Raw genomic sequence first — 18,533 nt, 5'->3', positions numbered from 1 at the left:
TTTATAAAGCTCCCCCTCCTCTTCCTCCTCCCGGATCGGCCCGCCTTCCCTTGGAGAGCTAAATGGATTTAACTTGATGACCTATACTGCTTTTTTTTAACCATTAGGTGGCGATTAAACGCCTTATATAGAGATTTACTGCTATCTAAGTAAAGGACAATTTATATAGACTAGTCAACAAACTACATATAAATACTTTAAAACATTTTCTAAGCATTTCTAAACAGATGTATATTTATAAAATCAGAAACAAATGCATCTTGCAACAGTTTTTTATTCTAAAAAATGTATCTTTAATTTATTACCAGCTACATAAGAGTCTTTCTAATGCATTAACTGTTTAAGACTAATGGAAAACAACTCAAATACATAATTTAACGCACAACTCTCTGTATGAAGACATATTGCGCCCCCTAACGCATATTATTAAACAAAAAGCTTCATTGGGTAAGCTTTTGTTTTTCTTATTAAAATTCAAATCACGTTAACCCAATTAGTTATACATTTTATATGCATCACATTCTTGCTTTAACTTATGCATTCTTTTTATAATTTGAAATGCTTTTCAAGATCAAAAACCTTTATAGGCCTATAATAGTTCAAGTTATTTATTTATATTTTACCTATAAACTGTTCAGTGTTTCACATACAAGATAAAATTACGTCAGGTTAGATGTTTACAAGACGTTCCTCAATGAAACTATAATCCAAAGGAGGTCAAAATCTGATCCTAAACCCACTAAACAGGAACTGTTTACTTCTTATAGGGTTCAAACAGAACCACCTGGTCCATAAATCTCCACATGCATCTTGGTCTGCTTCTGAGATAATATAGCAAACCTGACAACTCATTATTAATAATAATTGCTGTTGTGACAAAAAAAAAAAACTTATGAAGAAATGCACATTTCTTTCCCAAAGTGGATATTTTTAATATGGGAATATATGAAGTACAGCTTACAACAAGTAGACATATATTTTATTATACATAGTTGCCCTTAGACTTAACTTACCCTCCCATTAAAGAAAATGATAAATCCCTTCTAGTAATTCAAACAAAACTGAAAATAGTCAAATAAATAAAAATTGATAAAATAATAATTTAGTCAAATAAAATATTGATTTTGAATTTTTTTTTAATTCTAATAAAAAAAACTGCCCCAGACAAATTAAAGTGCCTTGCTCATTAACAATGCACCGACATACCGGTCAACAGGTGCAGAAGTCTGACTGATAATTTCCTGAACTTTACAGAAAACATCTGATTTTAATTATTGAAATTTTAAGCATTTTTGAACAACATTTTAGTTCAGGAGCATCATCAGGCTAGTTTATGTAAAATATGTAAAATCAATGTCATCATTTCTATTTTTTGTCCCTTTTAATTAATAATTACTTTTGACCATTTCAATTTATATTACAGGCAGCAGATTTATTTTCTGTCTTGAATGGAAGGGTATGTTAACTATCAAAAACAACTGTACATATACACTTTTAAACATGTAGGTTTAGTAAGTTTAGTAAATTTAAATGCATTACAGGTCTCACTCATGGGTCGTATGGTTACAATAACAGTCCCCAAGCTGAAGGGCTAACATCACAGGACAGACCACGCCCTCTTTGGGCTCACAACAACAGCACATGTGCTTTTGTTTCAGTAGGACCATATTAAAAAAAAAAAAAAAAATAGAGCAAGACATGAAAGAATACCCCCACTTACACACAAAATAAACAAAAAATAAAAATGAAAGACTTATATCCTCTCAGTTCTCATTATATCAGGTTTATTTTCTCTTAAAAAGCAATTCTTGTTTTTGCTGATTTAACCGTGGCAGCTCAAGGTCATTTTTCCTTTGCCAATTTTATATCCCTTTTGTACCAACATTGATTATCTTTTCTGCTTCAACTTTTTGTGTGTAAGCAAATTTATACCTATATATCTAAACAATTTTTTCCTTTATTTTGGTAGATACACTCTTGTGAAGGATAATAGAGGTAAAGATCAAATCAAATTCAATCCAACTCTATTATTTATGTGAGTTTTACATGACACAGTTGTTAAATTAACCATCCAAAAACCTGTTTGTACCTTTTAATTCTTAGAGGGATTGATTAATATGAAATCCACACTGTTAGTAATGCCCTGCTGTAAATTTAAATTCCCCTAAAAAAATTTTTTTACCTGCAGTAGAATATCAGTAGATTACAGATATGAAAAAAAATCATTAGTTTCTAACACAAATATGAAATGCCTCAAGGTGAGCACCCACTGATGCATCATGGGTGATACATGTCCTTGGGAGCTCCTTATGGATGCCCCTAAAAAAGTTGAGTAAGCTGAAAGGATGTGCCATATGGATTACATTTTAATAGGTGACACAACAATCACAAATGTTTCAAAAACAACATAAAAATGTCAGACTCTTCTTGTGCATGTTTCTGTGACTCAGTAGGAAGCTGATAGTGCAGCGTTTTCTTGTATGTTCAGATTAGCCTTGTGAGTCACATAATTCAAGCCTTTGAGCCAATTATATGTTGATAAACCCAACAAAATTGGACTATTGCCTCTTTTATAACACAAGACGGCCATGACGCTTGTCTCACAAGAATCACATATAAACACATTACTCTGAATATCAAACTGACAGGCCGCCTGAAATGGGTTATAGAAGCAATTCTTTGTAAATGTCCATAGAGTTGTGCTAAAAGACAAACAAAAAATCTGTACCACAACATTTTCTAAGCCAGTCTAAGTTAAGTTATGAATCTTTTTCTGGTTCTTCCCCTGCTTCCTTCTGCACGGCTTTATTTCCACCTTGACTTACAGTCTTCTGGTCATCAGCTGACTGGTTAGTTGTGTTTAGGAAGGCTTGGTACTGGTTCCAGAAGCCTCCTGAACTCCTAGTGGCTGGAATGTTTAAGGACACAGAAGAAGCAGAGGAAGGAATCTGGTCGGAGGAGGAACGACTTCCCCTGGCTGGTGGACGTGATGGTTTGGTAACGCCCCCATGGTGCTTCATATGACCCTAGGAATTAATTAGATGACATAATTCTTGATTCAGCCAACAGTTCACTCCACTGTACAATTTAGAGAAACAGACAGTGACTGAAATACAGTAAAGAAGCATAGACGAAAATAATTTGAAAAGGTGAGGAAGACACAACGGAAGGAAGTGAAAAAGTAAAGTATGAAGAGTGGCAGAATCAGCAAAGGAAGGACAATGGCTGAAATCTTAGTGAAAGAAATCAACAGGTAAGAATTATTGAAGAACTAAGGTAAAAGAAGCGAGCAACACAAAAATATACAACATAAGGAAGTAGGGAAAGACATGAGGAAAATAAGCAATGAGGAAGGAAGTGAAAAACACAAAAACTTTTTCCATGAAAATATCTAAAGCAGTTTAAATTCTTTTCAAGACTATGAAGGAGCAGTAATACATTTATGTTCAATTATGACTAATAAATGAGTCCATTAGTAAACTATATGAAATAGAATCTAGTGATTTTTTAATTAACATAACTTTAGCATGATGGAATTCAAAATTCACAATAAAGTATAACTAACATTAACCTATTAGATGCCTAAAATGAGCTGTTTCACCTTATTACATCAAACTATATTTGATGTAATTAGGTGAAGGGTCTTAGGCAAGACCCTTCATGCAAATGCCTACTTTGTAAGTCGCTTTCGATAAAAGTGTCTGCTAAATGCATAAACTTAAAATGAATATCCTCATGAACATAAACATACAGTATATTCATGTACAGATACAAATATTATATCTGAAAATATTTTTCTCACCTTTAATCCGCTGCGACTGGCATACTCTTTTCCACATTCCGCACAGCAGTAGGTTTTCTTCTCAGGACGGGACATTGGAGATGGGAGAGTTGGAGCAAGGCTGATGGGCAGCGGAGCATCCAGAGCTTCATTTGAAACCAGTCCACCTATTTGACTGGGATCCGCCTGGCCTTCCCTCTCATATGAACTAAAGTGAAAGCTTTGGCCTGTCTCTCTGACAGACATAGCCTGTTTGTGCAATCCCCCCCTTACTTCAGCAAACATTGTGTCTGCATTCTCCACAGTGGGTGTCATTACGGGTTCATTTTCAGGAACAGATACTTGGTCTTGTTTTGGTGGTATATTTGGATCAGAAGGGTCTTTGTCTTCCTCAGTCGGTTCTGATGATTGTGGCTCTGTTGAGTCTGCGTTTGATCCCAAAGTAACTTTTCTGTCAGCATCGTAAACATCTTCAGCTGTGATAACGTTAGAGGAAGTACTGGAACTGGTGCAATCATAGGGAGCATCAGTAACAGATGTAATATGTAAGTCATCCATGTCTGGTTTGGAATCATTTAAAGCATCTAGCTTAGGTGATTCTTTACTTTTTGTGGGATCCACCAGCAATAAAGGAGGTGTTGTAGTTTTGTCAGTAGTTTTGTTATCACTAGAGACAAGTGGCAAAGTGTTAGATGTAGGAGTGAAAATATCGAAAGATTCTTGTTGCTGGAGTTTGTTTTCTTCATCAGGAGGCAAAGCTGGATCTGTGATTTGGGAGACCTGAAGCGGTGAACTGACACACAGGACAGGGGGATCTTCCGAGCTGGGTGGACGACTTTGTGTGTTAGAGTTCATGAAAGGATCAGGGCTGAGGTCAGCCAGGGGGATTTGATTTAGGTCTAAGGGTGGGGACTTAGTGAGATTTTTCTCAGCTGATTTCTTGCTGCAAGAGGCAGGGATTGTGCCAACAGCTTTAGTTTGTATCTGTGAGTTTGTATCTGGGGTCTTTGCAGGACTCGCTCCAGAAGGTGTTTTACTTGAAGGGGATTCTTGATCACAGGGCTGGGGAAGAGACTGTGTCAAGGATTTGGGATTAGATTCAGGTGGAATCTTCTGTTCAGAATCCTCTGTGCTATCTGGGGGCAACTGTCCACCAAGGTGCATACGTATGTGATGCTGTAGGACAAGAGCATTGGTAAACTTGCGCTGACACAATGGGCAAGAGTTTTGGACATTGGGTGGCCGGGCATGATGGGTGGCAAGATGTGATCGCAGGCTGCCTTTGGTAGAGAACGACCGCCCACATATCTTACATGGAAATGGACGTTCTCCAAGATGTGTGGCCTGGTGCAGCCGCAGAGCTCTAGGACAACTCAACACCCGTAGGCACACTCCACACTGATTGGTTGTCAGGTTATGTGCTGAACCAGTGGCATTAAGTGATGGTAGTATACCACCTGTCATGGCATTTGCATCATTGCCACTCATTCTGAGAGCAACAAGCATTTCACGGGTGAATTGGGAAACCGATGTGGTGATATTGGATGATGGAGATGAAACCACATTGGTAGTGGCATTGCCGGCATTTGTGAAACGGGTATTTGATGCACTCCCAGCAGAAGAAGTGGTAGTGCCAGACAAAATCTCCAACATGGATGTTGGAGTAGAGGAGGAAAACCATGGAGTGCAGGAAAGTGAAGGGGCCTTCTCCAGCTTCTCGACCAGTCTCTGCAGCTTAGAGGTTTCAGATGTAGGAGTGGTAATTGCTGTGGATGTGGGCAAAAAGGATTGAACACTGGTAGTTGGTGAACTGGAGTTTTTAGGAAGGGAAGAAATAGGAAATGGAAGCTGCGAATGGCTGGAGGATGCATGCGGTTGGGATCCTGCAACAGAAGGTAACTGGGTGCGTAGCAAGCTCAGTGATGGATGGCTGTACATAGGTGAGTGAGCAGCCTGGATAGATGAAGAAGAAGAAACAGAAACAGGTGAAAAAAGAAGCTTTGGTAGGTGTGCTAGTTGGGAATAAGCAGTAGGGGAAAGCATAGGTGCATAAGGTGGAGTGTTTTCATCAAAGCGCTGCTGTTTTACACCTTTGAATAATCCAGCAATAGCAGATGATGATGAAAGGGAAGGATTTGAGAGAAGGGAGGATGCCAAAGAAGAGGTAGAGGATGAAGAAGGTGGGATAGAGGCAACACTAGCAACAGCAGCAGTCCTGTTTAGCTGCAGAAGAGAATGTGAAATCAAAGCCAGATCCACACTAGGCGGTAGGGGCAAAGTAGACGGAGCAGATTCACCAGCAAGCCCAATAGAAAGGCCACTATTGTTACCACTGATTGCCAAGTTGTCTCCACATATTTCATCATCCATCCTACTAATTTTTCGCTTCTTTTGTGTTATATTTATCCCACTAGCACTTCCAGAGCTGTCAGAGATCTGTCCAATATCTGATCCCCCATTTGCACCTAAGGCTAACCCAAATAAAGATGGTGGCAGAAGTGAAAGAGAAAGCTCTGGATTTTGTTCACGATGGCGAAGGAAGTGCACCTTCAGGTTGCCTCGTGTTGTGAAACGACTGAGGCACACGGGACACTGATAGGGTCGTTCACCTGTGTGCGAGCGGAGATGTATCTGCAGGGCAGAATCACTACTGAATCCTTTTCCACAAAAGCGGCATACATGATGGAGACGGCCAGAAGTGTTGGAGCTAGATGTAGATGAGTCACTGCCGAGAGAGGCAGATTGGAGCTGAGAGTTTGGGTTACTAGATGATGGTGTGGTAAGGGATGAGTTTAAAAAAGACAAATCACCCTGCCCCCCAACGGATGTAATATTGGGAGATTGTTCATGAAGATAGCGATTGGGTAGAGCTAAGGATAGAGCTAAAGCATAGGTGGGAGAAGGCACAGAGACACCTGCAGAGGAAGTTGTTAGTGAAGAAGAGCATTGGGAGGTCTCCCAAGAATTGCTAGTTCGCCCTGCTTCTTCAATCTGTGATTTATGAGGTTGCAGAACTTGAGACAGGGAAGTGCTTGACTGTGTGGTTTTGTTTGCTTGAGAGGGGGTCATAGAGGAGAAACATGATAAGAGAGGAGCCAATGAAGTATTGGGTTGAGGTGCAGCTGGTTGGGTTAAGGAATCAGATGCATTTTTACTGCCTTCCAGACAGAGTTGTGGCAAAGACGGAAGGATATGCTGGGATGGTGTATCTATACTATAGGAGTCCCCTCCAAGTCGCAAAACCTGTCTACATATCTCCTCTGTGATCTGCATCTGGTGAATCTGCCGTTGTTGCAGCACCCTGAGCTCCTCAAGGATCAGAGCAATGCTCAGATGGGTCCTTACAGGTGTGGCTGAAGCAGAGGTTAAGCCTGGGCTTGGGGTTGGGGTTACAGGACTTGGAGGACCCTCAGGTACCCGACTTGGGCTTCCAGGGTGTGGAGGAGGGCCTAATGATGCAGATGATGATGATGGGGAAGAGGAGGTTGTGGTTGTGGCTGACAGGCCCAACTTAGGAGATGCCATGTGTGCCGTCTGGGAGCAGTGGCACTAATAAGAGTCAGTATTCAGACAGAGACAAAGGGCCGAAAACTATCCTTGCTAATAGAAGGATATGTAAGGAAAGTGTGAAAACAAGAGTGAATCGGTGAATCTTTGAGGGGCTGTCTTGACGAAGAGGGTCCTAATGGATCCACTGTGGGTAGCTGGGGTCTTAAGAGTCTTTAGAGTATGCACAAAGAGCAAGGGGCAGAAGGGACCTTTGAGGAGAGGATGGTGATCTGGAGAGGGTTAAAGAAACAATCTATATTACGGGAAGGAAATCATGTTTTAGGCAAGATACACAGGAAAACAGAATAGTAGCTCTACCTTTGGGTTTAATCTCCATCTGCTTAAAATGCAGCTTCATTTAGTATGTTTTTAGATTTTGCTTTCTTAACAGACAGTAATTTTGTTGTTTTTTTCTTCCAATTATCTCTTTACTGTCATCTCTGTACTCTCTCACACAAACTTTATGCGGGTTCCACACAAATCTGCACACAAATACACATCTGTGCCCTTCAACACAGATTTTTACCTAGGCTATGTTCACACTGCAAGCATTAATGCTCAGTTCAGATTTTTTTGAGAAATCTGATTGTTTCACATTTCAAAATGGATGCAAATTATATCTGATCTCCCCTGTGAACTATAGTACATTCATCTAAGGTGGTCCTCATGCACAGTAGAGGACACAATGACATTACAAACGGCAAGCATGCTCCTGGTTTACGGAAGTAAACATGTATGGTAGTCCTATGGCATATGTTGTGTTCTTTCATGTCTTCTCCACCTGGAGCCATTGCATTAACAATGCAATCTCTTTTAAGGAGGTCGAAAAGAAAAACTGCTCTCTGCATTATCATCCTCCATGGTTGTTGTTTTTCTTTCTGCTTCTGCATAACAGAATGTAGAATAGTGACCTTTGTTATTCCAAAAATGTAAAAAAAAAAAAAAAAAAACTGGATTGTTTTTTTTTTTTACTTTTTTGGAATGACTATGACCTCAATGACTGAGAATCTTCACCAGGACAGTGACCTTTGTTGAGTCCTAATGATGTACTGGCCGTTCAGACACCCGTCCCATTCTAAAAGATCAGATATGTATCGGATTTAGGACCATGTAACCAACTGGCCTAGGTTGCATTTGAAAAAATGTGGATCTGTTTGTTCAGATTGTCATGAAAAGATCTGATAAAGGTCGGATATGAACAAAAGAATCTGATTTTGGTCACTTCAGGCTCCACTATTCATTCTGCCACATTAAAACAAGATACTGCATCTGCCAAAATACAATCTTTCCTTGATTACTTTCTCTTTCTCCTTTTGTCTTTGAGAGCCTCTAACACCATTTCAGCAAAAATCAGTAAAAGCAAGGTTGCAGGCAGTGAAAACAATATAGTTTAGGACACAGTGTGGTCCCTAACTTTGTAAATAAAGGACATATCTAATTTTTAAAGATATGTAAAGCTAGCTAGAGACTTAAATTGAAGGAAGAAACTTATTAACTACTTATTAAAACTATAAAAAGTTAAGTGGTTAAGTCCTCTTAAAATATTTGCCAATCCTTGACTTTCTGTTCTCCTATTTTAGATATTATTGTGACCATTATACAGTACCTTTGATATTAATGACTTGAGATTGTTCAAATATTGAGATTGATTCTTTCCCATACATCTTTGCAAAAGAGCTCAAGCTCAGTCAATCTTGATATAAAACAGCAGTAAACATCAAGTTTAAGCTCTTTTCACATTATCATTTAGATTTAGATCTGGACTTTGACTGGGCCATTCTAATAAATGAATAAATTCTGATCTAAACCAATCCATTTTAGCTCTGGCTGTATGTTTTTGTTGTTCTACGAGAGCTAAACCTCCCCTACAATCTGCCTGTTTTCCTCCAGGAACATTGCTGTATTTAGCTTGTTAATTTCAACTCGGTCTAGTTTCCTTGTGATTGTAGAAGAAAATCATACCAACAGCGATATTCTGTTCCCACCATGTTTTTTAGTGGGGATAGTGTCTTAAGGGTGATGTAAATTTTTTTCCCAGTACATTTTATTTAAAGTTATATAAGTGTAGAGAGACTAAATACAAATCCATGCCACTCTTATTCCAAATTACTTTGCACTTCACAATTATGCATCTCTTTGTGAGGATCTGTGACTTAAAATCCCAAAAGAGAACAACAAAGCTTATAGTTGTAATGTGGCACATTTTAATACTGCATGCTGTATTTCTTTGATTACACTATACGCTGTAAACTTCACATAATTTCTAGCTGAAGAACCAGAATTGCTTTTCCCTATGTATCGTCATGCTCAGACATGCAACAGGCCGGGTAAGTCGAGCTCCTTAACTGCTGACTTTGTGTCTTTATCAGGTGAGACAGGCTATTGTTGGGTAGGGCTGATGCTAAAAACCACTGGCTGACACAAATTTTATAATGATTTTCTCCACAAGAAAGAAAGCAGGAGATTAATTAATCTAGTGATGAAAATACACCATGCATACCATGTGAAAATGGCAATCTGCCAAGTCATTCATCAAACTGAGGAACTTGGTGATTTGAAGCGACTGTTGTCCGTATGGGTGGTTAGATGAAGATGCCCATACTAAAGAGGCAGTTTCTCTAAACGAGCTTTGCTTTTATCAAAACTCCCAACTCCTGGCCCTCCGTCTCTTCAGCAGACATAGATGCACTCACTTGTTCATCCACTACTTTGCATTCAAAAAGAGAGTGGACTCCGGGTCTTTTGTGACGAGAATTTAATGCTTCTCTTTAGTGAACCTTTATAAACTGGACCTCAACTTAACTTCCATTATGAGCTAAGTAATAATTCCAATCATTAAAATGAATCCTTCCAGTAACATTTATCATTTTGTGATTGTGATAAAAAAGACAATATTCAGCAAAAACTATCGGTACCAATAAAATAAACAGCTTTCTTTTTCTTTTCTTTTTTTTTTTTTTGTTTTCATCCCAATTGTAGCTTAAAGGCTTGATGTATCACAATATAATTTGGTTATGGTTGTGACCAAACACATGGGTTGGCAGATAAATAAGCTATATAGACTGATGTCTAATATCAGTGCCACCAGATGTTGAGTTAAAAGGAATAGTTTGTGACTTTGAATTCAAATAAGGATTTTCATTCATCCATTTTATATATCAGTACAACCTGAACAGTCATTATTCCTTACAGAATAGTAAGAGCAACATAGCTTAGACAGTTAAAGCCAACACTTGTAGAAGAATCAAATGTGTCAGCTGTTAGTACGTTAAGTAATATGGTAAAACTTAGTCGCACGGACCATAGCCACAAGCAGCTGCTTAAAAAAATATTGATTACAATTTACAATAACCATCAAAACAATCATTTATGAACGTTAAAGTGACCATGTATAAATATTTACAGATAGTTTATTAATGTCTGATTGATTTATAAACCGCATCTACACCATTTATAAAAGGTAAATGGATAATTTATTAAGGTATTAGGCCCACTGACAGGGTAAGGCTAAGTCCAACATGACAATGCAAGTAAAATAAAATAAAAAGACTAGATTCAGGTCCACATACGTTAGGGTTAGCGATAAACTTCAATAGCAGAGAAACATAAATCAATGTCAGATAACAGGCAAGAAGCCCACCAGTGTTAGGGTTAAGGATAAACAAACATGGCAGGGCAATATGTTCTAATAGCCTGTTATAAATGGCTTAGATGCAGTTTATAAATGGTTATCAAACAATAATACATCTTTTAATCATTAATAAATGGTCATTTTACTAATTATAAATGATGGATATTGTAAAATGTTACCAAAATATTTTCTTTAGAAGCAATAAGTAATCATGATCTTCTTGTCAACAACTCATAGTTAATTGCCCACCCATGCAGTCACAGTTGGCGTCAGAAATAATCAGTTATTTACCTGCAATTGATCTTAATTATGTCTCCTTTAAGGTTTATGGCAAAAACTTCTCAGGTCATTGTGACTTTTAAAATGGACAAACTAACTGGGCCACCATTTAAACCCTTTCCCATCAGCATACATTAATAAAGTGATGCAGTGTAACTTTCCCAAAATATATATATTTGATACTTTTATCAAGGTCACACCAATTTAATATAAAGTTCAATCAAAATTGCCGCTGTAATATTCAACCAATAAGGTTCCAATTAGGCCCTATTGCAATCTAAGCAGCTGAGCAGAGGAGGAATGTGCAACAATGGCGTTGAGGCAGCACAGCTGAGTGCTCATCATCTTCTCACACACATCCTGCCTGACTATGAGCACAATGCCCACAGGTCTTAATTCCATATATGTTAAGGTTAGGGGTAAACTAAAATGGCAGAGCAACATAAATAAATGTCAGATTACTGTTAGGCAAGAAGCCCACCAGTGTTAGGATTAAGGATAAACAAACATTGCAGGGCAATATACTCTATTAACCTGTTATAAATGGTTTAGATGCAGTTTATAAATGATTATCAAACATTAATAAATATTTTAATCATTAATAAATTGCCTTTTTACTATTTATAAATAATGGATATTGTAAAGTGTTACCAAAATATTTTCTTGAGAAGCAATAAGGAATCATGATCTTGCTGATGAAGACTCTCAGTTATCCAGGTGATAGTCATTTCGTAAAAGTTTAAAAACAATCCACTGGACTTGGTTTCCAAGGTTTGAAGACAGTTCGCTTCTCCAAGCTTTCTCAATTCAAATGAATTGAGAATTCATTTAAATTGAGAAAGCTTCCTGGAGGGGAAGGGAAACGTCTTCAAACCTTGGAAACCAAGTCCAGTGGATTGTTTTTAAACTTTTACGGAAAAATCATGATCTTCTTGTCAACAACTCAGAGTTTATTGCCCACCCATGCAGTCACAGTTGCTGTCATAAATAAATAATCAGTTCTTTACCTGTAATTGATCCTAATTATGTCTCCTTTAAGGTTTTGGCAAAATCTTTTCAGGTAGGTAATTTTTCCTTATAAAATGGACAAACTAACTGAGTCACCTTTTAAACCCTTTCCCATCAGCATACATTAATAAAGTGATGCAGTGTAACTTTCCCAAAATATATATATTTGATACTTTTATCAAGGTCACACCAATTTAATATAAAGTTCAATCAAAATTGGCGCGGTAATATTCAACCAATGAGGTTCCAATTAGGGCCTATTGTGATCTAAGCAGCTGAGCAGAGGAGGAATGTGCAACAATGGCGTTGAGGCAGCACAGCTGAGTGCTCATCATCTTCTCACACACATCCTGCCTGACTATGAGCACAATGCTCACAGGTCTTAATTCCACATATGTTAAGGTTAGGGATAAACTAAAATGGCAGAGCAACATAAATCAATGTCAGATTACAGTTAGGCAAGAAGCCCACCAGTGTTAGGGTTAAGGATAAACAAACATTGCAGGGCAATATGCTCTATTAACTTGTTATAAATGGTTGAAATGAAGTTTATAAATGATTATCAAATATTAACAAATCTTTTAATAATTAATAAATGGCCTTTTTACTATTTATAAATGATGGATATTGTAAAGTGTTACCAAAATATTTTCTTGAGAAGCAATAAGAAATCAGGATCTAGCAGCTGATAAAGATTCTCTGTCATCCAGGTCATAATCATTCCATAAAAGCTTAAAAACAATTCACTGGACTTGGTTTCCAAGGTTTGACGACGTTTTGCTTCCCCTCCTGGAAGCTTTCTCAATTCAAACCAGTTCTGAATTGAGAATTGAGAATTCGTTTGAATTGCGAAAAGCTTCCTGGAGGGGAAGCAAAACGTCTTCAAACCTTGGAAACCAAGTCCAGTGGATTGTTTTTAAACGTTTATCGATAAAATCATGAACTTTCTTGTCAACAACTCATAGTTTATTGCCAACCCCTGCAGTCACAGTTGGTGTCAGAAATAAATAATCCGTTCTTTACCTGTAATTGATCTTAATTATGTCTCCTTTAAGGTTTTGGCAAAATCTTTTAAGATCATTTTGCCTTTTAAAATGGACAAACTAACTGAGACACCTTTTAAATCCTTTTCCATCAACATACATTAATAAAGCAATGCAGTGTAACATTTCCAAAATGTATCTTTTTATGCTTTTATCAAGGTCACAACAATTTAATATAAAGTGCAATCAAAATTGCCGCTGTAATATTCAACCAATGAGGTTCCAATTAGGGCCTATTGTGATCTAAGCAGCTGAGCAGAGGAGGAATGTGCAACAATGGCGTTGAGGCAGCACAGCTGAGTGCTCATCATCTTCTCACACACATCCTGCATGACTGTGAGCACAATGCCCGCTTTATTTCTCCCCAGCACAGGCCGCTTACCACGTGAAGTGAAAGGTAGCGGAAAACAGACCAATGCATTTTCACCCAGGCCCCTGTAGAAACCAAGCCTCCCGCATCCCATCGCTCTTTTCTATCTCCCTGAAGGCTTGGACAGAATAATAAAACGCACAATTGATCTGATGCAAGGTCTGAATGAACCTCACAATTGCGACTTGTCTTTAAACATGTCACAAATGCAATCAGAAAACTGCATTAAAAAGAGATTTAACATCGTTTATAAAGTGAATTTTTTAATGTAAGAAATAATTATTAAGATTTACATAAAGACATTAAAACATTATGTCCTTAATGTAATCTGATCATAAAGCTTTTAGTTGTAAAAATATCTACAGGGATAGATCTCATTGCATTTTAGGCACAAAGGGCTTGGGTTGTATATGTTGTGCCATCTTGCCTTTTTTTCCTCCCTTTTACACAATGCTTGGGCGTTTTTTCCCCCCCAGCTGGAAACCGACGCTTTGAAATCAGCGTCAATAATACTATGAGGGATGCGCGCCCCCGCTACTGTACAGCGACCTGTTGCGCACCGGGCGCGCTCCCACATCATAACAAGTTATGATTCATAAAAATGTTATCACTCCTCCAAAAGAAAAAAAAACTGTCCCGGATGTGCATTTCCACCACTAACCGCGCGTCGAGACGCAATTCTTTTAAAATATGACGGGAATATCACTTACCATGTTGGAAACGTTGATGTATTTTTTTCAAATCTCTCACTTTTGGCATCGATGTTGTGGAATGACCGTAGTGCTGAAGGGAGGGAGGAAGGGAGGAAGGACAGCTCCGGAGCTCAGCTTGGATCAGCCGGGACACTGGCGCACTATTTCCCTGTTCAGTCTCGGGGATGCGCAGTCGGAGAGCTGCATTTTTTTCTCAATTATTTATGCCCGTCGCAAATTGCGTTTAACTCGCATAACAAAAGGTTATTCTACCAGGATGTGTTTGCAGGATGGGGAATAGGGGCGTTGCGGATAGAAAGAGAGTAAACCGGGGGCAGGATTGATTTTGTGGGCCCTGTAGGCGCTTCTCTTCCTCTTCTCTTTGTATTTGTCCGGGGTGGGGGGGGCGCTGTTTTTGTGGCCTGACTGTCTGCGGTCCCCTATCTGTCCCTCTGTCTGCTCGGTAATCTGGCAAGCTGTTTGGTATAATTTATGACCCTCTCTTCAACACAAAGAGAGACTAACCATGGGAACAATCCAATGGATACCCAGTAAAAAAAAAAAAAAAAATCAGATTAAAGATTTAAACAAATCTACTTTATAGATCTCCATTATTTTTCATGACTTACATCAATTTCACGTGTTTCATATGTATTGGTAAATTAACTAATTAAAAGCCCCAAATCGGTTAAAATAAAAAGTATTTTGTTGCAGTCTGAAGTTACTGAGTTGATGTTATGGACCAACACAAAGAAGTGAATCATTGTGAAGTGGAAGGATAAACGAGTTATATGTTTTATTAATAATTGTGGCCTACATTTGCATCCGGTCACCTTTACTTTGATATCCATAAATAAAATTGAGTGCAGCTTCACAGAAATATTTCACCCATAGAATTATGCAATTTTATTGCATTCCAAATTCCCTTTAACTTCTTTAGAAAAGTGTAACACAAACCTATTAAATACACCTTTTGTAGATCTTTAAAATTAGGAAGTCAGGAAGTCAGTAAACTGTAGTTAAAAGCCTTCAGCTGATCCAAAATGCTGCAGCCAGAGTTCTGATGAAAACTAAAAGGAGAGCTCATATCTCTCCTATCCTGGCTTCTGATTAGTGGCTTCCTGTTAAATCCACAATAGAATGTAAAATCCTCATTCTCACATATAAAGCCTTAAATGGCCAAGCTCCATCTTATATCAGAGATATGACTGTTCCTTATGTTCCTAACAGTGCACTTCGCTCTCAATCTGCAGGTTTACTAGTGGTTCCTAGAATTTCTAACAGTAAAATGGGAGGCAGATCCTTTAGTTATCAGGTCCCTCTCCTGTGGAACCAACTACCAGTTTTAGTCCGTGAGGCAGACACCCTGTCTACTTTTAAGACTAGGCTTAAAGCGTTCCTTTTTGATAAAACTTATAGTTAGAGGGGACACCATCCTGGAGAGGAATAACAGCTGTGCTCTTGCCATCAACACCTTTGGTTATAGATGTTCAAGATTGGCCTGTTTTTCAATGTAGTCCTGTTTCCCTGACTGTGACTGGCTGGATGTGCTCTCTTCATCCTCTGACATGGGACCCTGGCTGGGTGTTTCCTGAATGGGGCCGCCTTTTACAGTTGCCTTTTGTATCACTGCTTCTTTTTGTATCTCCGCTTCTGTCACCTTGAACCCCAGTCGGCCTCGGCAGATGGCCGCTCACACTGAGCCTGGTTCTGCTGGAGTGTTCTTCCTGTTAAAAGGGAGTTTTTCCTCTTCAATGTTGCTACAAGCAACATTGAAGCTTAGTGTGAGGGATTGCCTTCCAGTCAATGCAATAAACCAGTTTTCCTTACATAGAAAACTTTGAATCAATTTGACTGTATGATCTGGTTGCATTGTAAAGTGCCTTGAGATGAAATTTGTTGTGAACTGGCGCTGTATAAATAATCTGACTTGAATTGAATTTGCTTTGTAATAAATTTACATAACTCTTAAAATTTTGGTTAAATATTTCTGTGTATAAAAAGGATTAAATTAAATCAATTTCTGAATAATAATTATTTTCAGTTTAAGTCAAACTATTCACTGGATGAGTCAGAGGAACACAGCACCTATACAGTAAAATAAGTCTATGCGCAAAAAGCTTTGTGTCTAAAAATGACCTGAACCTGAAGATGTTAGCTTTGCTAGAAAACATGGTGGTGGCAGAGTCATGCTGCATGAGTTTTTTTCAGCAGGGGCAGGAAGTTGCTATGAGCAATCCTGGAAAAATATATATTTGTATGATAAAGATGCTAAAATATGTGATGCCGGATGGGAAGCTAACTAAAAACCCTGCAGCTATGGTTTAGCAAAAAACATGTGGCTCAGCCAAATACAACTGCCCAAATTTTAAGATCTTAATTTGTAAACAACACCTTTGGGGCGTGTTTTATATTCCTTTGTCTCCACAATTGGGCTACAGGAAGGATAAAGCAGTCCTCATTCTTTACCTGCAATATGGAATTAAAGGCAACTCAGCCCACTGGTGCTTTGACTTAATATACCCACTAGATGGCGGGGTTAGGCAAGCTTTATAATACCTGCTGCTTATCAACTATTAGGTTTTAAAACACTGATCCACAAATTTTATTCCATCCTAAATCATATAATGTTACCAATTCTGAATCATTCTTTGGATACTTGCCTGATTCTCAAGTTAGATAGATAGGAACTCGGACAAACGTGACACATGAAATGTAAAACTATCTCATGACTTATTTAGCAATACCCAAGATTAAATGCACAAGCAGTGCATTATAAATGACACAAATCCTTTTTGTAAAGACTCAAGAAAACTACTGCTAAAAAATATCTAGAGAAAATTATGGAATCATTTTGGACACTAAGTTGTGTTCACAATGTCCCATTAAAAAGAGCACTGAGTTTGGAATGCTCTAGAGAAGAAGAGGATGCTTTGTTCTATTTTTTTTTTAAGGATGTAATTTAATTTAATAACAACTCTTTTAGCAGTGCTAATATAGTTAGGCTCTGATTCTTCCAGAGGAAAGGTTGATCCTGGGTGGATTGGGTCGTCATTGAAGTTTGTGGCTCATTAGAAGGAAATGACTGGACTAGACCTCCTCTAAGCATGAGAGCCAGTGACACACTGAGCTGTCTTGATGGCCAACTGGAGGTGTTTTTCTTCTTGGATGTAGTGCAGCTTGCATACCACACTGTATATGTATATGTCAGGATACCCTCTATTGTGCTAACCTGACAGCAGCCAGATGCATGTCTCGCCCCGCCTAGCTCCACTCACATATGTGAGTGGAGCTAGGCGGAGTGAGACATGCATCTGGCTGCTGTCAGGTTACTATTGTGCAGTGATAAAGGGATTTTAATCAAGGTTCAGTGAATTTATTCCTCCTCAGTGTTAAAGAGACATACCAAACTTTCAAACAAAAGCTGATAAGCCAAAATAAGCAGGGCAGCATGACTTAGGTTTGTTGATTCCCCTCACCTGCTCTACCTCACATGGGACCTTGGGGAAGAGATCATCACCAGGGTGGGTCTTCCCATGCTGGTGGTGGCCTATGCCCCAATTTTAAATGAACATCCTAGTCAGCATAATTTATTAACATTTCCAAGACATACTTATAGGACATATTTGGGGGACTGGATGCATTCCGATCCTCATTCCCACCTGTGGTCATTGGAATGCATTAAGTTTTAAATACACAGTTGTCCAACAGGCAACAACATTATATCCGAGTAGGAAGGGGCTGGCACGGCGATTTTCAGACCTCTGTTCTCGCTGCTTGGCCTGGGGATGGGACAGGGCCCTTGGGTTGGTCATGGCTTGGCTGGGGTCTCTGGCTCTCCTAGGGCTCCCCGGCCTTTGATCCCATCCTGTGGCTTCGATGTCTTATCCGTCCGCTGCGGCGATGGTTTCTGGCATTGGGTGGGGGTCTGGGACATTGGAGGCCCATTGCCTGTGGGGCAGCTGGCTGGCTGGCATTACTGTACAGCAGAAGAGATACAACACTTGTGCTTGTATCTCTCCTTGTATCTCTTTTGCACCTCAGCTTGTGGTGTGGGTCTGCCTGACTGCCTGCCCTGACCCTAGGCCCGGTTTGCCCCTACATCCCTGTGAGGTGACACTCAGGGGTTTCTGGCACATGGGCTCAGGTGGCTACTTGGCCTAGGGGGATGGACTGCCTG

The 18,533-nt window shown here is 39.0% G+C and overlaps 1 protein-coding gene across 1 annotated transcript; it reads right to left on the bottom strand.

The window, feature by feature from the left end:
• Positions 1-2,307: 2,307 nt before the first annotated feature.
• Positions 2,308-7,494, bottom strand: sall2 (spalt-like transcription factor 2). Its single transcript, XM_038300469.1, has 2 exons — positions 3,803-7,494; positions 2,308-3,026 (listed from the first exon to the last, which is right to left on the bottom strand). The coding sequence occupies exons 1-2, from the start codon at positions 7,304-7,306 to the stop codon at positions 2,760-2,762; spliced, it is 3,771 nt and encodes a 1,256-aa protein (XP_038156397.1). The 5' UTR covers positions 7,307-7,494; the 3' UTR covers positions 2,308-2,759.
• Between the last annotated feature and the right edge of the window lie 11,039 nt (positions 7,495-18,533).

The sequence above is a fragment of the Cyprinodon tularosa genome, unplaced genomic scaffold, assembly GCF_016077235.1.
Source record: "Cyprinodon tularosa strain WSP-4 unplaced genomic scaffold, ASM1607723v1 ctg45, whole genome shotgun sequence".
Taxonomy (NCBI): Eukaryota; Metazoa; Chordata; class Actinopteri; order Cyprinodontiformes; family Cyprinodontidae; genus Cyprinodon; species Cyprinodon tularosa.
The sequence above is the reverse complement of the archived record's forward strand: the minus strand, read 5'-3'. Positions and strand labels throughout refer to the sequence as shown.